The sequence below is a fragment of the Gigantopelta aegis genome, chromosome 11 (assembly GCF_016097555.1).
Source record: "Gigantopelta aegis isolate Gae_Host chromosome 11, Gae_host_genome, whole genome shotgun sequence".
Classification (NCBI taxonomy): Eukaryota; Metazoa; Mollusca; class Gastropoda; order Neomphalida; family Peltospiridae; genus Gigantopelta; species Gigantopelta aegis.
In genome coordinates this window covers 13,338,288-13,365,046 of record NC_054709.1, presented here as the reverse complement: position 1 = coordinate 13,365,046, position 26,759 = coordinate 13,338,288, and the positions used below count along the sequence as shown (strand labels likewise).

The following is a 26,759-nucleotide window of genomic DNA, read 5'->3' as shown; positions in this document are numbered from 1 at the left end:
TATGGTCTGTGTTTAAATTTATTCTGGGGTGGTTGTTTTTCCAGGATATCCACCCATTCTATGCGGATCTGATGAACGTGCTGTATGACAAAGACCATTACAAGTTGGCTCTGGGACAGATCAACACGGCCAGACATCTCATAGACAAGTGAGCAGGTTTGAGGTCATCAGGCCCTCATATTAAGCTGCAGTCATTTGGTGAATGAGGGGCGAGACATAGCCCAGTGGTAAAGCGCTCGCTTGATGAGCTGTCAGTTTGGGATCGATCCCTGTCAGTGGGCCTATTGGGTTATTTCTCGCTCCAGCCAGTGGACCACAACTGGTACATCAAAGGCCGTGGTATGTGCTATCCTGTCTATGGGATGGTGAATATGAAAGATACCTTGCTGCTAATCAAAAAAAGAGTAGCACATGAAGTGGCGACAGCGGGTTTCCTCTCTCAATATCTCAATATCTGTGTGGTCCGTAACCATATGTCTGACGCCATGTCACCGTAAACAAAATGTGTTGAGTGCATCGTTAAATAAACCATTTCCTTCCTTCTTCATTTGGTGATCGTGAATTCATAAGTTCCAAATTGTGAACACAACTTCATCAAGTGGAGAGCGTTCAGACAATTTACAGACAATCTGCACTGTCACTCCAATCTCACACACCCCATCTCATAATTGCACGAATGGTTTGTGTTTGTACCGCCATTTTTTCACAAGTTGTGGAGATTGAGACAGATAATCGCACCCCGGTTCACAGGTTCATGGGTTATTTCACCAAATGAATGCTCTTCATAATTTGTGAATTGGGAAATATGTTATTCATGACTTTAGTCCAGTAGCAGGCTTCTGTAATTCACAATTTGCATTCACATACAGCCGGCCATCGGTCTACAGGCTGGTAGGTACTGGGTTCGGATCCCAGTCGAGGCATGGGATTTTTAATCCAGATACCAACTCCAAACCCTGAGTGAGTGCTCCGCAAGGCTCAATGGGTAGGTGTAAACCACTTGCACCGACCAGTGATCCATAACTGGTTCAACAAAGGCCATGGTTTGTGTTATCCTGCCTGTGGGAAGCACAAATAAAAGATCCCTTGCTGCTAATCGGAAGAGTAGCCCATGTAGTGGCGACAGCAGGTATCCTCTCAAAATCTGTGGTCCTTAACCATATGTCTGACGCCATATAACCGTAAAATAAAATGTGTTGAGTGAGTCGTTAAATAAAACATTTCTTTCTTTCTTTCATATACAGCCATCGAAATTGAGATCATCTTGCGAAGGCAATTTAATACATACCATATTACCAGTTTTTTTGTCATGTTATGGTGCACAAGAATATTATACCACAAAAATATATTATGCACACTATAAACAAGTGCAGTAAATAATGGCAAAACAACTGGGATCTGGTTTTGTATTTATCACATACCACCTTTCTGTATTATGATCAACAAAAGTTTAATTAAATAACACAACTTACTTCTTCTGGAAAGTTGGTTGGAATTGACAGAACACTGGTTTGCTTTTATTGTTAACAAGTAATTATACAGGGCTTCTAGATTATGGTAGCCCCACTCCCATGGCTAGTGATATTCAATGTTGGGCTAGTAAATAACTACTATTGCCATGCCAGACAGGGCTTCTAGATTATGGTAGCCCCACTCCCATGGCTAGTGATATTCAATGTTGGGCTAGTACAGGGCTTCTAGGTTATGGTAGCCCCACTCCCATGGCTAGTGATATTCAATGTTGGGCTAGTAAATAACTACTATTGCCATGCCAGACAGGGCTTCTAGATTATGGTAGCCCCACTCCCATGGCTAGTGATATTCAATGTTGGGCTAGTACAGGGCTTCTAGGTTATGGTAGCCCCACTCCCATGGCTAGTGATATTCAATGTTGGGCTAGTAAATAACTACTATTGCCATGCCTGACTGCTAGTGACTTTTTTGTGTCAAATGTTGCAGTTAAGTTTATTTTGTAAATATAAATATCCTGACCCCATACCAACCCCCAGTGTTAGTGTTTATAGGCTCTATCTTCCTCTTTAGGTGACATTTCTGATTGTTACTATTATTTAGTACAATTGTTTCAACTTAAAAGTAAAGTAGGGCTAGAAACACTGGAACACTTATTTTATGAGTGCTCTAAAGTTACTGTCCTATGGAAAGCAGTAGAAGAATGGGCATTAAAAAAAGGTGAACAATTTCAGTTGGATAAAAACATGGTTTTATTTGGTATCATAACAAAAAAGCATTGTTTTATTAATTGGTTCATTATTAATATTAAGTATTATATATATAGAACGAAATTACAAAAGATCAGATTAAATAAAAACGCAATGCTAAGATTCATTATTGATAAAATACAGATTGAAAAATATATATTTTATAAAAATTGCCTGTATAAAGACTTTGATGATCAGTGGGAACCGTGGCAGCAGTTCCTCAAACAAATTGTATAAATTCATGTATAAACTTATTAATAGCAAAATATACGAATAAGCTAATAAACATACTTTTATGCCAAATATCGCCAGTTTGGAAAACGTATATTGACTTTCTATAATTTCTTTTTTTTAAAGATCGCATTGATCTTATTTATCTTTCAAGAAAGTTTTTTTTTTTTTTCTCTTCTTCTTCTTCTTTTTCTCTCACTCTTTGTCTCTATTTCTAGTACTCTTCTTCCTAGTCTCCAGAATATTTCCTCTTCAGTTATGTAAGGCTTTTGCATTGCTAATATCCTGTTTTACAATATCATGTTAAGCCTATCTGTTTCATCTTAATATTGAATACTATGTATGTGTGTATACGGCTCGCGCCGTTTCTGTTCCCTTTTGTCTATCTTCGGCTTCCTCCCTGTTACTCCACACGTCCGTGTCTGTCTGTCTGTCCCCCCCTCTCTCTCTCTCTATCCCTCACGCACATGCATATGTATACACATATTGTTTAATAAGTGCTTTATATACGAGTGTATAGCTTTAATTATGTATACAATAATACCATGTACAGCAATGATTTAAGGCCCCAACCTTGACCTTGCTTATGTTTCTGGGGACAATAAAAAGTAAAATAAAAAGTAGGGCTAGTGAATTTTTAGTCGTGGCTTGTAAAGTTTTAAAATCACTGATCCCATGGCTAGTGGATTTGAATTTTTTTTCTAATATGTGTATTTCTGTTACAGCGTCGCCAAGGACTACGTTCGTCTGTTGAAGTATGGCGATTCCCTGTACCGATGTAAACAGCTGAAGCGTGCTGCTCTTGGCAGGTGGGTTATGCCTCCGTAGTTGATGTAGGGTGGGACGTAGCCCAGTAGTAAAGCGCTCACTTGATGCACAGTCGGTCTGGGATCGATCCCCGTCGGTGGGCCCATTGGGCTATTTCTCGCTCCATTCTGTGCCCCACGACTGGTACATCAAAGGCTGTGGTATGTGCTATCCTGTCTGTGGGATGGTGCATATAAAAGATGCCTTGCTGCTAATCGAAAGAGTAGGCCATGAAGTGGCGACAGCGGTTTTCCTTTCTCAATATATGTGTGGTCCTTAACCTTATGTCTGACTCTATATAACCGTAAATAAAATGTGTTGAGTGCATCGTTAAATAAAACATTTCCTTTCTTCTTCCATAGTTGATGTAAAAACAATAAAGAATCCAGGATTCCGCCAGCTGTAGCCTGTGATAGTCAGGTTACAAAGCAGGGCTCAAATTAGCCACATGTAAAAAGTCGTCCATTTGTTAGACATAGCATGTGAAATAAAAATTCACCAGCAGGCTAAAATTACTCGTATAACTTGCAGGTCATTTTTCAAGATACAGATGTATGTATAATCATCTTGTCTTACATTTAGCTGAAGTTGACCTCATGATTCTGTTGCATTTTAATGTTATAATGCTCTAAAATACACCAGTGAGGTCCTAATTTGTCACGCACTGTCCCAAACCCTCCATCTGCCCTATGCTGTCTTATTTCTAGCAGGCCTTATTTTGGAGCAAAATAAAATTAAAATATAAGAATCACAAGCTCAGCTGAATAGAAGATGAGATGATTGTACATGCATCTTTTTCTTAATTATTTCAGAATTTTCGGCTGTTGTTTTGCATTCGTCTTAATTATTTCAGAATGTATTAAATACTTATTAATTGTCTTAATTATTTAAGAATTTTCGGCTGTCGTTTAGCATTCGTCTTAATTATTTCAGAATGTATTAAATACTTGTTAACTGTCTTAATTATTTCAGAATTTTTGGCTGTCATTTAGCATTCGTCTTAATTATGTTCGGGTTTCCTTAGCCATTCGTGTTAATGATTTCAGGATGTGTACGATAATGAAGAGACAGAAGCAGAGTTTGGAGTATTTGGAGCAGGTTCGGCAGCACCTGTCTCGTCTCCCTTCCATTGATCCCAACACGAGGACTCTACTCATCTGTGGCTTCCCCAACGTTGGAAAGTCAAGCTTTATCAACAAGGTGGGAGTTTTTGTTATGGTTTGTGGGAGGGTATTCAGTGTTTCTGCCAGAGCATATGGAGAGTACAATTATGAAGCCTAACATCTTTGAAATTACTGGATAAATTTTTATAATTTTTAGATACATGTAGATGATTATAAAAGAACTGCTGTTTAAAAGTTGTCAACGTACATGAAATGCAGTGATCAGTTTCAGAAGGTTTCAAACTCATAGCCACCATAGCAGACCTGTGCTTATAAACCTTAAAGTCCAGACTTTAACATCATGGCAACGCCATTCAAATAGCGTTACGTTAAAGTCTGGACTTTAAATTTTATAAGCACGTGGCCAGGGCTAGCTCTGGCACTCGACAAATTTCAAAAACAATCGGCAAATTTTATTTTAATTTGACGAAATAATTTCATGCAATAATTGGTATTTTGTTACAAAATAACTGGTTTTCTGCAATTTTTGTAGTTTTAAGAGATAATTTAGCAAAATTGTCTGCTGGCCCAGAGCTAGCCAAAACGGGGGCATTTATGGTCTTTTTTTTCTTTGTATTACGTACCCTCAAGTTATTTTCTGGAAAAAAGCCTGGTATTAATTCAAGTTTATCAACATGGTGATGATTTTTGGTGGGGTAGGGGATTTAAACATGAGATATACGGTCTGTTTCGTTTGTATTACGTACCCTCGAGTTATTTTCTTGCAGAAAGCCTGGTATTAATTCAAGATTATTAACACAGTGATGATTTTTTTGTGCTTTATTTTTGTTTGGGTGGGTGATTAATATTGAGCTATAAACAACCTGCTACATATTTGTCACTTTACAAAGGAATCATTTCAAAACTTCTTCACCACCCTCCATAAAAGTTTTTTTCTTTCTTTTCTTTTGAATAATATTCTTTCTTGGAAGAACAAAATAGTATGTTGCAAATTAATGCACCTATTTTTTGTCTTGCTTTTTCAAAGTAAAAACATGAGATATAGCTATTCAGGGGTGCAGAAATGAAAACTAGCCTGTCGGACAAGAAACAACTGAAATTTACTAGCCCACCAGAATTTCTACTAGTCCGCCAGTCTATAGAACAATATATTATTTACAATATTATAGTATACAGTGTTTTCACTTGAAATTATATATAAAGAGATATATTGATGGAACATTATTAAGAACATTTGGTAAGTGATCAACATCATGTGGCAAACCAAATCAAAAAGACAGGTAGATCGTCGGGTAGGTTGTTGCATTTCTAAATTGTCTGTAACAATTTGGCGAGCGGGCAAGTATTTTCTGCAACCCTGGGTATTACTTTGCATCGGCAACATTTGTCTTTAGTTCAACATTTAGTTTCACATTTAGATCCATCTCCCACAAACTAAAAGAATCATTAGAATCATTAATTAAAGTAAAGTTGGGTTTTTTTAACGACACCACTAGAGCACATTGATTTATTAATCATCGGCTATTGGATTTCAAACATTTGGTAATTTTGACATATAGTCTTAGAGAGGAAACCCACTACTTTTTTTCACATTAGTATAGCAAGGGGTCTTTTATATGCACCATACCACGACCTTTGATTTACCAGTCGTGGTGCACTGGATGGAACGAGAAATAGCCCAATGGGCTCCCCAACGAAGATCGATCACAGACCGACTGCGCATCAAATGTGCTCTAGTGGTGTCGCTGAATTCTTTTTGTTGGATTTTGTTAACGAAAACTTGATTATTTATTTCAGATAACGCGAGCGGATGTTGATGTCCAGCCGTACGCCTTTACGACGAAGTCTCTCTATGTGGGACACACTGACTACAAGTATCTACGGTGGCAGGTCAGACATTTTACTTTTCTCTCTTACCATTAAACTGCGTTTATCTATGGTGGCAGGTCAGACATTGTACTCTTCTCTCTTACCATTAAACTGCATTTATCTACGGTGGCAGGTCAGACGTTTTACTCTTCTCTCTTACCATTAAACTGCGTTTATCTGCGGTGGCAGGTCAGACATTTTACTCTTCTCTCTTACCATTAAACTGCGTTTATCTACGGTGGCAGGTCAGACATTGTACTCTTCTCTCTTACCATTAAACTGCGTTTATCTACGGTGGCAGGTCAGACATTGTACTCTTCTCTCTTACCATTAAACTGCGTTTATCTAGGTGGCAGGTCAGACGTTTTACTCTTCTCTCTTACCATTAAACTGCGTTTATCTACGGTGGCAGGTCAGACGTTTTACTCTTCTCTCTTACCATTAAACTGCGTTTATCTATGGTGGCAGGTCAGACATTGTACTCTTCTCTCTTACCATTAAACTGCGTTTATCTACGGTGGCAGGTCAGACATTGTACTCTTCTCTCTTACCATTAAACTGCGTTTATCTACGGTGGCAGGTCAGATGTTTTACTCTTCTCTCTTACCATTAAACTGTGTTTATCTAGGGTGGCAGGTCAGATGTTTTACTCTTCTCTCTTACCATTAAACTGTGTTTATCTAGGGTGGCAGGTCAGACATTGTACACTTCTCTCTTACCATTAAACTGCGTTTATCTACGGTGGCAGGTCAGACGTTTTACTCTTCTCTCTTACCATTAAACTGTGTTTATCTATGGTGGCAGGTCAGGCATTTTACTTTTCTCTCTTACCATTAAACTGCGTTTATTCAGTTAGTGTGGTGTTTCCAATAATTCTCATTTAGGGCACGTTTTGTGGCACGAGTCTGTACCTTAGGGCGGTATTTGGGGCGGGACTTAGCCCAGTGGTACAGCGCTTGTTCGATGCGCAGTCAGTGTGGGATCGATCCCCGTCAGTGGGCCCATTGGGCTATTTCTCGTTCCAGCCAGTACACCATGACTGGTATAACAAAGGCTGTGGGATGGTGCATATAAAAGATCCCTTGCTGCTTATCGAAGAGTAGCCCATGAAATGGCGACAGCAGGTTTCCTCTCTCAATATCTGTGTGGTCCTTAACCTTATGTCTGATGCCATATAACTGTAAATAAAATGTGTTGAGTGCGTTGTTAAATAAAACATTTCCTTCCTTCCTTCAGTGAGGTGTTTGAACATTAATTTGATACAACTATAAGTGTGGCTTGATTTTAAAATGTCTTTCTTCTTTCTGACAAACAAGTGAAACATAACATTGTTTTATGTCTAATAGCCACTCTTGTAGCTTTCTTTATTAAATAGGGGCTGGGACATAGCCCAGTAATAAAGTGCTCGCTTGATGCGCAGTCAGTCTAGGATCGATCTCCATTGGTGGGTCCGTTGCCCTATTTCTCATTCCAGCCAGGGCGCCATGACTGGTATGACTGGGATGGTGCATATAAAAGATTCCTTGCTGCTAATGGGTAAATGCAGCAGGTTTCCCCTCTAAGACTATATGTCAAAATTACCAAATGTTTGACATACAGTAGCCAATGATTAATAAATCAGTGTGCTCTAGTAGTGTCATTAAACAAAACAAACTTTTTCTCTTTTTTTCTTTCTTCGTTAAAATGTTTCAACCTGACTAGATGTTTTAATTTTTAATTAGTATTTCGAAAATATTTTTGATTGGCATTTAGCTATGACCTCTCATTGGCTGTTGCAGGTGATTGACACTCCAGGAATTCTGGATCACAGTCTAGAAGATCGGAACACTATAGAAATGCAAGCGATCACCGCCCTCGCTCACATCCGGGCGGCCATCTTGTATATTATGGATTTATCAGAACAGTGCGGCCACTCCTTGGAAGAACAAGTAATCATTTAAAAAATAATATTACTGTAAGGTATGGTTATTTGGCAGTTGCCCTACTAAATCACAAAAATAAATGTTGTCTGGGAATGTATGTATATTTAATTTGTCCTTAAAATAACTTTATTTTTTACACACTCATTGGTGAGAACATTATCGTTACTTTTGATAATGCATGCCAGTAACACACATACATGTGATAAAATTTTAAACACATACGAATGGCTGCTCCTAGGTGATGACTATGTCACCAGTGCCATACCATCCAATGAAAACAAAGCACAGTCGAATCGATCACTCTGTGACATACAAGTTAATTACCGGCATCATGGTTAGGCCATTGGTCTACAGGCTGGTAGGTACTGGGTTCGGATCCCAGTCGAGGCATAGGATTTATAATCCAGATACCGACTCCAAACATTGAGTGAGTGCTCCGCAAGGCTCAATGGGTAGGTGTAAACCACTTGCACCAACCAGTGATCCATAACTGGTTCAACAAAGGCCATGGTTTGTGCTATCCTGCCTGTGGGAAGTGCAAATAAAAGATCCCTTGCAAATAAAAGAACTTGTCTGACTAGGGCCTTAAATACATTTCAGTTGGAAGAGGCGTTTAAATTTATTTTCAAATTTATTTTCAATCTGTGGGGGTTTTTTTCAGGATATGTAAGAATTGGAATACTGTATTTGTGTCCATTAGATATGTTATAAAACAAGTCATAAATAGTATTTAGCAGCCACTCAGGTAGTATTCTCTATTTAAACAGCTACATTAAAATAAATTATATCCCACTAACAATTGTTGGCAGCCAACAAGAATGTAATTCTGAATGAGACACCTTTTTGTGTTTTGGTGAGAACTGATCACCCGCACCCCAAATCTCCATTTACCAGCTGTGGCCCTGATGGAGACATCTCCCCCTTGCCCTTCACTCACCCACCCCGCCAGATTTGGCCCTGGTGGAGGATGTCATTTGAAGAAATATACAGACAGGTGACATAATAAAATGATTTTTAAAATGGTCCTTTGATGTGTGTGCGTGGGTTTTTTTTTTTTTTTTTAGTAGTTGAAATCTTTTGTTTTTATTTTACAGATTTCCCTGTTTGAGAATATCAAGCCGCTGTTCACCAACAAACCTCTGATCGTGTGTGTAAATAAAGTTGATATCGTCAGACTGAATGAATTACCTCCCGAGAAAAAGGTACATCCGAGTAATGTTTGTTATGGGATCATTCCATAATTACATGGGGGGGGGGGGAGTAAGCAAGTGAACAAAGTTAACACAAATAATACACTGTATAAATTCTTGCTATTACATAGGAATTGACTATAAAAGACTGTTTGAATCTAACATCCTTAGCGGCATAAGTGAATACATTAGCCTACAGGTGCAGCTGTCGACTAATATTTAATGTCACGCTAAACGGTTTCATAATATGCAATAAAAACTAATAGATATTTATTAAACCTAAAACTGACCCAATGATAGTGTAAAATATTTTTAATGGGGGGGGGGGGGGGGGGGGGGGGGTGCAGAACTAGACATGCGCAAATGACGCATGACCGAAACGATCATTCACGCAATTTTTTGAGGCCTGAAGGTGAACATAAAAGGTTCCTTGTTGAACTTTTTAGGAATAACCAATGTGACAGCAGTGGGTTGTCTAGATGAGTTGTCAGAATAACCAGAGTTTAGCCATAGATTAATATGTGTTGGGTTGTCATTTAACATTTATCTGTGACTTAATGTGAAACATATTTTTCTGAAGTTCATATTTTCCTTTTCAGAAATTGTTTGAAGATTTTGACCGGGATGTCACACCAGTGTTGGAAATGAGCACACTAACCGATGAAGGTGTGATGGCCATCAGAAATGAGGTACAAGAATATATCAATTTATCATTGGTATTATTAAGAGTTTGGAGACAGTGTAATATTGACTTTTCATCTTAACCCAGGGTCGGCACAGTGTAAAAAAATAGTGTTTGCCAGACTCTCCTTTCAAATTCAACTGTGAAGGAGATTTTCACAGATACAAGAAATATATCTCATACACACATACACACAAAAGGTCTGCGCCTCACCTGTTAGTTTTATCTGTGCAAAAAATGTATATAATTTCATTGCATCTAGTACCACTGTATTAAGTAGCCATGTGCTTGAAACCTGTTAAAAAAAAGTACTCATATTTTGTGCAGAACTAGGGTAGTCATAAACTCAGAAATCTCAGAAATGAGCAGCTTGACCCCCAATTTTTTCTGATTCACTTTAAAGGAAACATGACACGAGACCATATTATAGCTCATTTTAAAAGAAAAATGATATAAAAATAATATACAAATAACTTTATAACAATAAAATACGTGTAGTTAACTTAAAATGAAGAACTTACGCTAATCAGTATCAAAGTACGATTTATGCATATTTCTTCGTGAGCGTTCGAAAAAAAAAAGGGAAGTGACGTCAGAGCCGCTGTACTCTTCCATTGTTGTTAACTGTTTATATATGGAGTAAGGGGCTTACGATCTTTCCAGTCCAACAGTGCCGTACTGCGCGGCCTTTGGGTGTAAAAATAAACACTTTAAACGATCGGGATTGTCTTTTTATGGTTTTCCAAAGGATTGTATCCGAAGAAAGACGCGTGTATTTTTATCGCAAAAGAAAAGATTGGACACCAACACCGCATAGTACTTTGGTGTCAGCCTATTTACAGCCCGGAGCCCGAACGTTACCCGGAGACAAATACAGTACTCGATTGCGAATGCCGAAGTGTACATTGTACATATTTGGCACAAAGATACACCTCAGCATGATGTATTTATATATGTTAAAACAAAAATGTAGAATTTTTTATTTATTTATTTTTTTGGAAAAAAAAATATTTTTCATGTTAGGGCTGTAGGCCTACATAACAAAATCTGTATTCACCGTCCGAAGAAGGAAACGTCAATAAGTAATTAAATATGGCATATACAAACATGGGATTTGGCATGAGGATACATCTCAGTACGATGTATTTAAATATGTTTTTAAAAAACGTGTAGAAAACAATAATAATTTTAAATAATGTTTTTAATCTTCGGGCGGAATACGTCACAAAAACGTTCCTCATCGCCCAAAGCCCCAAAGCAACACGAAGTTCAATACAAAATAAACCACTACTGTCGGTGTCGAAATAACTATTTGTGTTTCATCCACGGGCTGACTTGAGAATCGGAGTGTTGTTTTAGTTAATTGGTCCTTTCTTTCCGTGGCCTGCACATGTGATTCCTGATTGGCAGGTGTATATTGCAGGGTATCGACCAGGTAAGTGATTACCACGGTCTAGACATACGTACAAAATACGTGCCAGTTTTTTTAAGATCACAGGGTATTGTGGCGTAACCTGTCACGACTATTGTACAATGTTAATGGACATTATCAGCCGCCCTGCTTCATTACTGTAAATAATGCTGTAAAACCCTTGATTAAGTAGACTTTCCCATCTAAAATTACAAAATTGACCAATTACGTAGTACCAAAGAAAATTGTCACTTGGGTATCGTGAGTGGTCGTTTTTACTCTAACGCACCCAACCAATAGGCCTAATAATATGCTACTTTTTTTTATGAGAGAAAAATACTATAACCCCATTTCGTTCTATTGATGCAAATAGAAATATATTTAGTTTAAAAGTTGATTATACTCTCAAGTCATTTATGTTGTTTTACAAGCCAGGTTAATTAAAGTGAAGCGCCTTGTCGTAAATTAGAGCGTTTGTTTACACTGTGCATACAGATTTCATTATGTACAGCCCGAACATAAAAAATGCGATATTTTCTAAAAAAAACACCACCCAAAAATGTTTGTCCTACATTTATATTTTTTACATATTTAAATACATCATATCGAGGTGTATCTTTATGCTAAATATGAACAGTATACACCTCGGCATTAGCATCCGAGTTTTTGGTTTTGTCTCCGGGTTACTTTCGGGCTCCGGGCTGTAAATTGGTCGACCGGTCTGGTCTGGCACCATCAGTTTCTCCACCCTCCGACTCGCTATCCGTTTTTTTCTTCAGTATCACTGTTGTAAGTAAATGTGTGTCTTTCTTCATTTACTAACAGCTCATATTGATACGGCAAAACGTTTTGCGAACGAACACTCATTGTTTTGGTAAGCTGTGCAAGTCTTAGATTCTTTATGCGTGGTACGGACTAATGCTTTTAAAATGTAAGGCGTCAGATCAAGCGACGCGTCTCTGACGTCACGGACCTCGTGATTGCCCTGCTCATTAAAGATCGGCAATTTCCGCTAAGAGCTCGTATCTGGGGTTCTTTTATGGAGATATTTTAAGTAATTAATTTTTTATAAAAAATTTTTTTAGGTGATTCAATTTATAATTAATTGTACATGGTTGGTGCCAAATATGGTTTACGTGACATGTTTCCTTTAAACTTTAAGGGTGAGTGGTGGTATTATTTATATCCGTGGCATTTATGTCGATTGATACACTGCATGTATTAGTTTTAGCCACATATGTTATTATTATTGTCGCATATGTTACTATTATTGTCTATGGGATTTGATTTGGTAGTATACACCCTTCACATGTGAATTTATATGTATCAAAATAATGATATCCTAAATGGCCCCCCATAATATAATTCGAGAGTAATTAATGACACCCCTCAGGATTTTTTTTACGTTGAGGTCTGGACTAATCAAACTTAGTTTATAGTTACATCTATGAATGTTCATCACAATGTACATTAAAAAGAACTTAGTGGTCGATTCTATTAAGCCAACTACGGGTTCAAATTGAAACGGCTATGTTATACAAACATGAGAATTTGTTATAAATGTTGTATTTATTGTTTTGTTTTGTAGGCGTGTGACCGGTTGTTAGCTCACCGAATTCAGGGAAAGATTCACACGAAGAAAGTGGCAGATGTCACCAACCGACTTCGTGTTGCTTTTCCAGCCAAACGAGATGAAAAGGTAAATCGAAAATGTCATTAAAAAACCAGAGAAATATCCCTCCTTTTTTTGTGATAATTTCTGTAACATGGATGCGATTTTTCGGTTTTGTTTTCGTTGTTTGGTGCAATGTAATTTTGGCAAAGTAGATTGGATTCGATCTGAAATAATTAGAAGGAAATGTTTTATTTAACAACACACTTCAACACATTTTATTTACGGTTATATAATGTTAGACATATGATTAAGGACCACACAAATATTGATAGAGGAAACCTGCTGTCTCCAATTCATGGGCTACTCTTTTCAGTTAGCAGCAAGGGATCTGTTATATGCACCATACACCAGTTGTGGAGCAAGAAGTAGTCAGTGGGCTCACCGAGTTTGATGTTGTTTCTTTTTTGCTGTCTGTACTTCTAATTAATGGTTGTGTGCTTCACAGTGGGCTATAAATCAACATTCAACATGTGATTGGAATCTATTATTTTAACTGTTGTCAATAAGTTTGTTTTCTTTTTCAATTATTTAATTCCTGCTTCCTGTATTGTCATTGTAAGTGAATCTACAAATGTCAAGCTTAGTCTACCCAGAGGCAGTTGGATGCATTTCAGACTCATACATTCTTAATTGATACACAGTAGAGATGGGAATGGAATGGGTACTAGTATTCCTGAAGGTGTGAAGATCGGTTATTTGCTGCACTTTATCGCTGTTGTTAAAATATCCCTTTTATATAACAATAAACATTTATTGTGGCCACTTAATACAGGTATTTTACCGATTTGGGATCTGATTTAGGTGACCACTTATTACAGGTGCATTTAAATTAAAATAATTTGGGAGGGAAAACAGTGGCCACTTAAGGCAGGTGACCGCTGATTACAGGTGGTCGCTAGGACAGGTTTGACTATGTGTGTTTAAATGGTTTGTGTATTTCTCATTTAGGAGCGACCTCCGTGTATTCCTGAAGCTGTATTGAGGAAGAAACGATCAATGGAAGAAAGCGTGAAACCCAAGAAACGACTGGTAGGTCTTTAGGTCTTTATTTTGATTCAGGGGTGGTTCTTTGTTCCAAGACGTGGGGGAGGGAGAGTTGGGGAGGGAAAAGAGGGGGCTCGCAGACTCAAACCGGCAAACACATGGGGACTACAGGCAGAAGAACACGCAAGGTACTCAGCAGAGGTCAGGTCATTGGGTTTAACATGCATGTTCAGAGCAAGCTGTTTTAGCACACGCCTGTCACGGGCACAGGTGCCGGCCTCGGCTGGCTCCTCTGTCCAGGACAGGAAAGGGTTGGGGTGGGTGGGAGAAGGGACCGCCTGCACTGGCAGATGCAAGAGAGCACCAGCAGCCCAACCGGAGTCGTTAACAGGCAGAGAGTGGTTTTGTGCTATGGAATTTGGATGGTCCCATAGGATTAATGCCAAAGGGAAATGGGTGCACAATTTGAATGAAGGAAATTCGGCACATTTTTTACTGGTCCGCCGAATTGGAAAGGGATACTCAACAGAAGAGCACAGCCTTGTTAAATAGTCCCATATTGAAAGGGAAATAACTGCAGCTTCACCAGTGATCTCATTAATATCATCTGTATACAAAAAAATGTCGTTTGTGTTAAATATTTGGGAAGGTTTTTTCTTTCTTTCTTGTTTGTTTGTTGGGGTGGGGTGGTGGTGTTATTATTAAATCTAAGTTTTGAAACATACTGAATATCTAGTTATAATCTCATTACTCAGGTTACTGAATATAAATGTTTCTGTATTATAGGAACGCGACATTGAACAGGAACTAGGAGATGATTACATTGTGGATCTCAGAAGTAAGTTTGTTAATCTTACCGGCCTCGGTTGTGTTGTCAATCAATGTGCTCCAGTGGTGGTGTTAAGCAAAACAAACTCTTTTTTTTTTTTATAGCATTGGTGTTTCATTCTACTAGTCACTGAACTGGTAATAGTGAAAATAATGTTTTGAGAAGTGACTTCAGATCCTTGTATTTCTGTAGGACCGATTAAATGTACTGAAATAGTGATTTGAATGTTTATTATAAGCTAATAGTGACTGGATGTTTATTTCAGTAAAATAGTGATTAAATGTTTGTTTTATGTGTACTGGAATTATAGTGATTTTAAAGTTTTGTTCTGGGCTAATATTGAATAATGTATTTTTAGTGAAATAGTGATTAAACATTTGTTCTGGAATTGTGATTAAATATGTATTTGATTGAAATAGTAATTACATGTTTGTTTTGGAATGGTGACCGATTGTTCATCTGAGTGAAATAGTGATTAAATATTTGTTCTGGAATAGTGACTGGATGTTATTTAGTGAAATAGTGATTAAGTGCCTGTCCTGGAATAGTGACTGAATGTTTATTTGAGTGAAATAGTCATTAAATGTTTAGATGACTGGAATAGTGATTACATGTTTAGATGACTAGAATTGTGATTAAATGTTGAAGTAACCAGAATAGTGATTACATGTTTGTTTTGGAATAGTAAGTAAGTTTAGTTGACTGGAATAGTGAATGTTTTGTAACTTGATGTTCATGTATTACTGGGATGTTGACTGACTGTTTCTGATTTTTGTTTCAGAACACTGGGACTTGAAGAATCCGGAAGAAAAGTATGACATTATTCCCGAGATCTGGCACGGAAAGAATGTCGCCGATTTTATTGATCCCGATATTCTGCAGGTAGATTTCTAATTTGTTGTTTGACTTTTACAGTATGCTCTATTTTATTATAGGTTTCATGTCCATCTGTCCCACATATGTTTTCTGAAGAAGGCTTTGAAATATTGAGCTGAAATTTTGTGTATAGCTTCATCATGTACTGTTACAGATCAAGTTTAACTTTCATGGCGATTAACCCATTTTTGATGGAGTTATTGCCCTTGAATTTAGGCAGTGTGAAAATTGGTTTTCCGAACTTATTTTTTTTAGAGTGCCTTCCGATATTGAAATGAAATTTTGTATATAGCTTTATCATGTACTGTTACTGATCTAGTTTAACTTTCATGGCGATTTATCCACTTTTCACAGATGGGTGGCCCTTGAATTTAGGAGATTGTTGGGTCAGGTAGGGGAAGTGTATTGCTTTAGCAGTAGACCTACTCTCAAAATGCTTGTTCAAATTAAAACAATACAATACAATACAATAAAGAGACAGGACCACATACCAGTTATTTATTGCACAAGAATATTATACATTTTGCGCACTATTAACGAGTGCAATAAATAACATGGCAAAACAACTGGTATGTGGTTCTGTATTTATTACATCCCACCTTTGTATATTATGATTAACAAAAGTTTAATCAAATAAGACAACTTACTTCGTCTGTAAAGTTGGTTGAATTTTATGGAATTGTAATGCTGGGTGTCATGGATAGGAACATGACATGTTTTCCGATGCCATATAACCGTAAATAAAATGTGTTGAGTGCATCATTAAATAAAACATTTTCTCCATTCCTTGCTATTAAACATATGTTCAATACAAGATTTCTTTTATTGCACAGTCCGAATTAGGGTGAGACGTAGCCCAGTGGTAAAGCACTCGCTTGATGCGCGGTCGGTTTGGGATCGATCCCCGTCAGTGGGCCCATTGGGCTATTTCTCGTTCCAGCTAGTGCACCACGACTGATATATCAATGGCCATGGTATGTACTACCCTGTCTATGGGATGGTGCATATAAAAGATCCCTTGCTGCTAATCAAAAAGAATAGCCCATGAAGTGGCGACAGCGGGTTTCCTATCTCAATATCTGTGTGGTCCTTAACCATATGTGTGATGCCATATAACCGTAAATACAATGTGTTGAGTGCATCGTTAAATAAAACATTTCTTTATTTTTTAGTCCAAATTATCTTTATTACTATAGTAAGATTAAATGTGTTTGTAATAAAAAAGATCTGCAGTTAATCAAAGAGATTAACTCATTGCTTGGAGTCAGCTGGTTGCTGTCTTATTATATACTCTTCAAAAAATGTAGGGAAACCTGAAATATTAGTGTTGATATCAACTATTAGACCAAACATATGTTTTGACCACAGACATCCTAGTAAAGAACGTTCAGGTCTGTTTATCAACACATCGAAACATATTCCATAGTTTGCACATGCATCAGTAGTTGCCCCGTACACGTGCATGGGGTGTCATTCCTGATTTTGACAATTTCCAGAAAGGTCCATTAATCACTGTGGAACATTATTTCTGTCAAACTCTTTCATTCTGTTGATCATACAGTTGGTATTGGAGGGTTTTCAGTCATTTTATTGTTTGAATTTGCGATTTACTGATAAAAAAAAATGTCAGGTTTCAAATTTCACTTCTGACACCAATCATCCTTCAAGATCTTTGGCGGTCATAAAACCTACTGTAATACTGAACTACCAGGTTGTAATGTTTGCCCAATTAATTCACTATTATCATATAACCATTCCCCACAGCTAATATACCTTACAATTTTGGCAATTGTAAATTCTTATTAAGAGTTACCCTACTTTTTTTTTTGAAGAGTATATGTGGTCGTTAATCAAATGTCTGATGCATTGTAATCATAATTAAAATGTTTTCTTTTCAACGTTACCAGTCCTCAACAAGTGCACCCCACATGTTACATGTGTTTTATTATGATGGATTCGTTTCCTCCTTTGTCTTATTAAGCTTATCGCTGAATTCTTTTTGGCAATTATACTTGTTTTAAGTGTTATTTATTCCAAATTCACTTGTGTTGTGCCAGGTAACAATGTCGGTCGCCATTTGCAAAATGGCGTCTTTGTTTACTTGTTGAGGACAGGTAATGTATCTATAAAAGAGAAAACACTCCTCCAAGTTTTCTCCAGATTAGTGCATCGTTAAATGAACCATTCATTCCTTTCTTCTGTGATTGTTTCAGAAACTCGATGAGTTGGAGAAGGAGGAAGAACTGAGAGAACAGGCTGGGTTCTATGACTCGGATCAGAGTGAAGAAGATGAAGAGATGATGGAATTGCGGTCAACGGCCAAACTGTTAGTCGTATTTTGTGTGTCACTTCTAAACGTCTGAGAGGCGGGTCATAGCCCAGTGGTAAAGCGTTTGCTTGATGCGCGGTCAGTCTGGGATCAATCCCCGTCGGTGGGCCCATTGGGTTATTTCTCGCTCCAGCCAGTACACCACGACTGGTACATCAAAGGCCGTGGTATGTGCTATCTTGTTTGAGGGATGGTGCATATAAAAGATGCCTTGCTGCTAATCGAAAAGAGTAGCCCATGAAGTGACGACAGCGGGTTTCCTCTCTCAATATCTGTGTGGTCCGTAACCATATGTCCGACACCATATAACCGTAAATAAAATGTGTTGAGTGTGTTGTTAAATAAAACATTTCCTTTCTAAACGTCTGAACCACACTGTTAACAACTACGATAAATTACTCTCCTACCTTTAATCTTCAGACTAATGGATTAATTTTTGATAAAAACCACGTTGACGGGGTACAAATTTACAACTTTTAGTCATATTTTCATTTAAAATATTTATAAATACATGAAATAAAGTTTGCATTTGAATCGGTAAGTATTAATTTTGTGGATTTTTCTAACTTTTATGATATTTAAAAAGTCATGTTTACTTACAAGCATGTGTGGCCAGCTGTCCAGTATTTATGTTCATTATTCCCAATAACTGTAGTTATCTGACCAGAATGTTTTTGGGAAACAAACTACAATTCATATCTTAATATTTTGTGATTTTTATTGTTGGTAAAAATAGTCAAATTTGTTATAAAATTAGCTCTCACAATCGGCTATCGATTCCTGAAAATGACCACAGCATGCCACCATTGCTGTCGAGCAAAAATACTTGCCAAAAAACACTTTTTCAACTCAAAATTTTCCATTGAAAAAATTAAAAACCAAAGCTGCCATACTGTCATGTAATCTAGTTCCTGTTGGTCTGTTATTATTTCCGGTGAGTGCCGTGTGCAAAACGGCGGGAAATATGAATTGAGGAATGCACTGTAGACAGTGTACAGTGTGTCGACTTCTGTGACATCGGTCAAGATATCTCGCCTGCAGTAGTCAGAAGGTTTATTACTGTTAGATTTTCCACACACTTTGTCCAGACAGAAATCTTTAAAAAAAAACATTACAATGACACCAATTCCACATACTAGATGATAATCTGTCATCTGTATCGACTTCGCTGAGATCGCCTAGGGCAAAAAACATGTAATTTTGTGCAGGCTGACATTTTGCCTTTTTATGGAATACTCAACAAGAGGGGTGGAAGGATATGACGAAATCTAACAACGTCATGTTATGGTATAAAAGCAATCATGATGATGTCATATACTTCAGAGCCTTGCCTGCTTTCCCAGGACAAGTGATTTTGAATACAGAACAAATAAAACTTAGGAACTGGGATGCGGGGGGGGGGGGGGGGGGGGGGGGGGGGGGGTCTAAAATATGTTTTGATATTGTTTTGTCCTCTATATAGATAAAAATCTGGCTTGAGCCTTCCCTCCCCCCCCCCCCCCCCCCCCCCCCCCCCCCCCCCCCCCCCCCCCCCCCCCCCCCCCCCGATCCCCCACTAGGAACTGGGGGTGCAGTGGGTAGTCAGTCACCACCACCCAACTCGAAAACAAAAATATATGTTTTGAGATTTTTTGGTCCTCTATATAGATAAAAATCTGGCTTGAGACTCACCACCCCCCACTGACCAGATAAGTGGAAATTGCAATACATTGACAAAACTATCGTAAACTGCTTGACATTTGGGTTGTCTCATGTGTCACTGAATCCATGGATTGCTTTCAGAATCCGAGAGAAGCGTCAGATAATGATAATCGAGTCGCGAGAGAGACGTCGGGTGGAGAAATCTCACGTTCCTCGGACAGCTAAGAAAGTGAGTCGCTCTCGGATGGAAGGAGAGATGGGAGAACTTGGTCTGGACATGAACAACATGGATGAGGTAAACGTTTGTGCTTCATAACTTAACCTGAAATTGATTGCTTTGTGATGTACAACTTAACCTAAAACTGATTGCTTTGTGATGTACAAGTTAACCTGATACTGATTGCTCTGTGATGTATTAGTTACCCTAAAACTGATTGCTTTGTGATGTACAAGTTAACCTGAAACTGATTGCTCTGTGATGTACAAGTTAACCTGAAACTGATTGCTCTGTGATGTACAAGTTAACCTGAAATTGATTGCTCTGTGATGTCCAAGTTAACCTGAAACTGATTGTTATGTGACATATAAGTTAACCTAAAACTGATTGCTCTGTGATGTACAAGTTAACCTGATACTGATTGCTCAGTGATGTACAAATTAACCTGATACTGATTGCTCTATGATGTACAAGTTAACCTGAAACTGATTGCTCTGTGATGTACAAGTTAACCTAAAACTGATGGCTTTGTGATGTACAAGTTAACCTAAAATTGATTGTTCTGTGACATATAAGTTAACCTAAAACTGATTGCTCTGTGATGTACAAGTTAACCTAAAACTGATTGCTCTATGACGTATAAGTCGGCTGCATGTGCAAGCACCTTAGTTAAGTTTTAGTTGGGGAAAAAGACGTTTAAATTTAGTTTAAACCTTGTTTTTGAGGATATGTAAGAAATAGAATATTATATTTGTGTCCATTTAGCTCCCTTACACTCGTTTATATATACATTTTAATGGCCACTCATGTGATATTCTCTATATAAATGAAAATTTGAACACTATTCTACATTCCAACATAATTTTGTCAATTTATACAAGGGAGACTCTATCAGTATCCTTAGGACTTTATTCTTCAGATTATACGAACAACCATTAACATTTTAAATGCCTGTGGGAAGCGCAAATAAAAGATCCCTTGCTGTCTGTCGTAAAAAGAGTAGCCTATGTGGCGACAGCGGGTTTCCTCTAAAAACAGTGTCAGAATGACCATATGTTTGACGTCCAATAGCCGATGATAAGATAAAAAATCAATGTGCTCTAGCGGCGTCGTTAAATAAAACAAACGAACAAACATTTTAAATTCCCAATCTTAGCTAAAAATGAAAGTTATTTATATAAGAATTGTTTGTTGTATAATTAATTGTATAAATCGCATAACGTAGCACATTTGTGATTGATATGCATCGATAAATTAACAAAAATTACAAGATATTTTTATAATTACAAACAACACAATTTATTTAGTTGAAAATATACATCAGTCAGTTTCTAACATTCTTTCCATGACCTGTTTTACGAATAATGTCATTTTCCGAGGTGTTTTATCAAAGGATAACATTCAGTTTTGGAGTCACATCGTCCGATCAGAATAGAATAAACCTTATAAGGGCGTGAAGTTTGTAATTATATATTTTTATGTTGTGTGCTGCCTTTATTCAAATACAGATCAAAATATTACTACTGTTCTTTTCGGAACGAAAGTAAACGTTAATATTTTACTATAATTTTTCCTTTGTGGCATTTTATAGGTGAACCAGTCATGCTGTTATACCTTTTCAGTTCATTAAGATTGCTTTTACATTTTTAACATGGTATTGAACCTTCTCCGTTTCAGTCTCACTATGCGACGGCGAAATCACGCAGTGCCAGTCGAAAACCACTGAAACGCAAGAGAGAAGAGTCGGCAGACGGACGATCACATTCTCGCAGCAAATCGAGAACTCCTCGCGATCAGTCCGGAATTAGAGATGCTACGGTAAGAGTATATTATTTAGTCCTGGGCCCTGTTCCACGAAGCGATCTTAGCGCTAAGATCACCTTAAGGGCATACGGTAGCTATGCACATACGATGATCTTAGGGCTAAGATTACCTTAAGGGCATACGGTAGCTATGCACAGACGATGATCTTAGTGCTAAGATCACCTTAAGGGCATACGGTAGCTATGCACATACGATGATCTTAGCGATAAGATCACCTTAAGGGCATACGGTAGCTATGCACATACGATGATCTTAGCGATAAGATCGTTTCGTGGAACGGGCCCCTGGGTTACAGCAAGTGTGGGGAGGGATATAGCTCAGTCGATAGACTGCTCTCCTGAGGTGTTGTAGGATCGAATCACCTCAGTGGACCCGATTTCCTGACTGGGTTAATTTCCCTGTCCTAACCAGTATCCCACAACTGATATATTAAAGGCCATGGTATGTGCTGTCATGTACATGGGGAAACTGCATATGAAAGATTCCAATAGCACTTTAATACAACACAACACAGTGATTTTTACAGCTATATTTAGTAGTTAATTAATGGTCCCCTTGTAACAACAAAAGATGAAGATTTTTAAATCTACCCAATATTTAGCAGTTAATCAATGGTCCCCTTGTAACAAAAGATGAAGATTTTGAAATCTACCCAATATTTAGCAGTTAATCAATGGTCCCCTTGTAACAGCACAAGATGAAGCTTTTTAAATCTACCTAATGTTTAGTAGTTAATCCATATATTCTCTCCCTTTGTTAGAACACAACATGGTGATCTTTACATCTACCCAATATTTATAGTCTTAGAACCTGTTCGCTACGACCTTATATCAAAGGCCATGGTATGTGCTACCCTGTCTGAAAAAGATCTCATTTGCTGCTAATGAAAAAAATGTAGTGAGTTTCTTCTCACACAGTGTATCGGACTCGACATCCAATAGTCAATGATTAATTAATGTGCTCTAGTTGTGTTGTTAAACAAAAACAAACTAATTTTTTATATCAATAAAAATTACCTTAGTCGTAGCAGAAACTGGCATCATGTTTTTGGTTAGAGTCATTCTAGTGGTGTTAATAAAAACATTAGTAAATATGTTCTACACCATACTATTTTTTTCTTCTCTGTTTTCAGATGGGACGAAAGCTGCGGAAGATTTCAAAGAAAGCCCAGACCCCGAGAAATCGCCAAGCGAAGAAAGGAGAGGGCGACAGGGTGATTCTGAATATGAAACCCAAACATCTCTACGTGGGCAAACGAGGAATTGGAAAAACAGATTGGCGTTAATGTGTTTACCGATTATCCTCGTGTTGTTGGGATTAAAAAAGACTGGGGGAAAATGCTTCTTACTTGTTTATTTTTGTTTCATCTTTATAAAGTAAAAAGGCAAGATGTAGGTGTAGGTATTACTGTTCTGAGGACAACAGCATCAACTTTTATGTTTAGCTGATGTGCTGCTGTTAAAAATATTTAGCAGTTAATCAATGGGCCCATTGGGCTATTTCTCGTTCCAGCCAGTGCACCACGACTGGTATATCAAAGGACGTGGTATGTACTACCCGGTCTGTGGGATGGCGCATATAAAAGATCCCTTGCTGCTACTCAAAAAAAAGTAGCCCGTAAAGTGGCGACAGCGGGTTTCCTCTCTCAATATTTATGTGGCCCGTAACCATATATCTGCAACCGTATAACCGTAAATAAAATGTGTTGAGTGTGTTGTTAAATAAAACATTTCTTTTTTTTAAATCAATGGGTTCTCTTCCTTTGCTACAATACAACTTTGTGATCTTTATGCTGCATTCATTACAAATCGTGAATATCGTATTTTCCAATTCACAGATTTGACGAAATAACGCATGAACACAACTTGTGAACTGGGTAGAATTTTCTGTCTCAATCTTCACAAGATGGTGGAACGAACACAAATCATTTGTGCAATTATGAGTTTGGGAAGGAAGGAAATGGTTTATTTAACAACGCCCTCAACACATTTTATTTGCAGTTATATGGCGTCAGATTTTTTTGGTAAGGACCACACATATATTGAGAGAGAAAACCCGCTGTCACCACTTCATATGCTACTCTTTTTCGATTGGCAATAAGGGATCTTTTATATGCAATTATGAGTTGGGGTGTTCGAGATTGGAGTGACAGTGCAGATGTCTATAAATCACTTGAACGCTCTCTACTCACAATTTAGAACCGGTGAATTCACAAGCACCAAATGAACTCTGCATTACATCTACCCAATATTTAACAGTTAACCAATGGGTTCTCTCCCTTTGTTACAACAACTTTCCGATTTTTATATCTATAATAAATAGTACCATTTTCTCAACCTTTCCCATTTGCCAGCACACTGAAATATAGCATAAAACATCAAAACATCACGGTACTCATTGATTTAATAAACTAGGACAATAACTACAGTTTATTTTTGAAAAGTGTTGAATCTTGCTAATCATGGCAGTCGGACCCCATGAAAATGGACTAGGTATGGTTAATCTACAAACCTGTAACACATCTGGATAAATTTACTTTTAGAGTGATACAAGTGTGAAGTTGAAATGGGGAAATTTTTTATTATAAAAAATGCAGTTGATGGCATTACAAACATCAGGATGACCATAAACACTATGTATGGAGGTGGGTAATCTAAACAATAAAATCTTAAGTAATGTCTGATTTCAATTATTAAAAATTGTTCTAACGGTGAAACATATGATGTTGTGTTTAGAAACTAGTCCGTCCCACAGGGAAAGCCTTTTTTTCATGCTACGGAATGGACTACAAGTTATTTATTTTTGAGCAGATAGTATCTCTCTTTTTTTCGAAAACACTTACTTTTCTTCTTGCATTAAACAAAACAAATTATTTACAGCAAAAAAACCCACCATTTTTGTAGGAGGATGGGACAGACTATAGGCTCTTTCACTGTTAAAAAAACAAAACAATTTAAAAGCACTGACAAATAAAGGAGGAAAACGCACAATGCAATCCACATGTATTTGTTTAATTCAAGTACTGTACAATATATATTTTTTTTTTAATTAATGAAATCGTTGGAACTGAAATCCTTATTAGTGCAGTATCATTGTTAGTACTAATGGTTGACAACAAACTCAACAAAATAAATTAAGGGGCAGTAGATAATTTCGACATGATGAAACCTCCAAAACAAATCATCATGTTCCACGAAACAAGTCTTTGGATTTAATTTTTTTTAATTTGTCAAATATATCGCACATTATGAATTCAACAGTAAGAAGAATCGGACACAATTCACCTTCAGTAATTTTATGGAGAGTATCACTACTGTAGTTCTTTACAGAATTCTTCTCAATCGTCGCTGATTGAGCTATTTAAAGTTGTCCTCTGAATGTGTTTAAAACACTTACTAGCTGGTTAACCATGCCAGGGGCATAGGCTGGGGGGTTCGGATGAATCCCCCCCCCCCTCCACTGAAGCAAATGGTCTGCTTCCAGAACTAAAACATACAGGTTTATACATATGGAATTTCTGGTGGTGCAAAAACAAAATAGAAAAAGGGTCCGCTTGGATTCATATTCAAAACACACACACACACCCAGGTACAGATCACGATACGCCCCTGCGTGTCTAATTGCTTTATTTATGGTTTGCATGCTGCAGTTCTTAACAAAGCAGTGTAGTAGTCTTTGCACTGGAGTACTATATGGACATACTTTCCCATGCCTAATTGCTTTTATGATTTGCGTGCTGTAGTTCTTAACATAGCAGTATGGTAGTCTTCACACTGGAGTATTATACTTCATGTGTGTCAGCAAAAGTCTAGCATACAACAATGGTCACATCACGACACCTGACTGGAGCACCAAAAATATACCAAGGACCAATTTCGCAAAACATCGTAAACCTGCTTTTGCATGTAAATGTAAATCTATGACTAAACCCACACTGGAAATTGTTTTTTGTTAGCCATTTTTCAGATATTTTAGAGTATATTCTTGAAAATTATTAAAAATTGGTTTGTCACGGTTGGAGAGACAAGGACTGGGATGTGGAGATGGACAGCTCCATTATCCATAAGGATGTAATTTTCTGTGTGAAATAGATGTCGAACACATGTAAATGTACAATTCTAGTCACAAATGTAAGCTTACAATGTTCTGTGAAATTGCCTCCAGATACACTAAAATCAACAAATTGCCTCCAGATACACTAAAATCAACAAATTGCCTCCAGATACACTAAAATCAACAGTCTATGAAACGACTCGAACTTAACAACCTTACAAATGGCAATTGCTGTAGTTCTGATATAATTGCAAATATGTCGGTGACTTCACTGATGGAATAAAAATTATTGCCACTGGTAATTGTTTTGCAGTGATGGTAAAATGTATAAACCAAAATGTATACACATTTTTAAACATTTGAAATAACCTTGATACAGCAAAATAATGATGTTTATTAGCTGCAAAAAATTGCCAAAGGGAGGCTCAAAATTGTCGTCGGTGGGCCATTTCACCAATGGTAATTGTTTTTAAAATCGCTGTGGGTGGCAAATTCTTACTTTCAAGCCCTAAAGAAACTGAAAGTTTCAATCGAAGTACAGGACAACATCTTTTTAAGGACTATGTCGGAACTCATGTAAAAAAAAATCGAGGGGAACAATTAATTGCTTCCCTAACTTAGATTATTGGGAAAGAAAAGGAACGACACCCTCAACACATTTGAATTACGGTTATGTGTTGTTTGACATGGTTACAGACCACAGAGGTAAGTCCAAGAGGAAAACCACTGTCGTCACTCCATGGCCTACAGTTTTCAATTAGCAGCAGATATGCATCATCCCAGACAGGATAGCACATACCACGGCCTTTGATATACCAGTCGTGGTGCACTGGCTAGAACGAGAAATAGCTCACGGTGAGCATCGGCTGAAACGAG

At 37.6% G+C, this 26,759-nt stretch overlaps 1 protein-coding gene across 1 annotated transcript in view; it reads left to right on the top strand.

Moving 5' to 3' along the window:
* Nucleotides 1–23,172, top strand: part of LOC121385440 (nucleolar GTP-binding protein 1-like) — a 25,081-nt gene extending 1,909 nt beyond the window's left edge. The window contains exons 3-17 of the mRNA XM_041516122.1: nucleotides 45–148; nucleotides 3,176–3,259; nucleotides 4,304–4,457; nucleotides 6,179–6,271; nucleotides 8,029–8,178; nucleotides 9,267–9,374; nucleotides 9,962–10,051; nucleotides 13,044–13,154; nucleotides 14,079–14,159; nucleotides 14,901–14,952; nucleotides 15,725–15,825; nucleotides 18,033–18,145; nucleotides 19,931–20,084; nucleotides 21,684–21,824; nucleotides 22,963–23,172. Coding sequence (XP_041372056.1) covers nucleotides 45–148; nucleotides 3,176–3,259; nucleotides 4,304–4,457; nucleotides 6,179–6,271; nucleotides 8,029–8,178; nucleotides 9,267–9,374; nucleotides 9,962–10,051; nucleotides 13,044–13,154; nucleotides 14,079–14,159; nucleotides 14,901–14,952; nucleotides 15,725–15,825; nucleotides 18,033–18,145; nucleotides 19,931–20,084; nucleotides 21,684–21,824; nucleotides 22,963–23,115 — 1,689 coding nt within the window. The 3' untranslated portion in view covers nucleotides 23,116–23,172. The remainder of the gene's footprint in view (nucleotides 1–44; nucleotides 149–3,175; nucleotides 3,260–4,303; nucleotides 4,458–6,178; nucleotides 6,272–8,028; nucleotides 8,179–9,266; nucleotides 9,375–9,961; nucleotides 10,052–13,043; nucleotides 13,155–14,078; nucleotides 14,160–14,900; nucleotides 14,953–15,724; nucleotides 15,826–18,032; nucleotides 18,146–19,930; nucleotides 20,085–21,683; nucleotides 21,825–22,962) is intronic.
* Nucleotides 23,173–26,759: the final 3,587 nt, after the last annotated feature.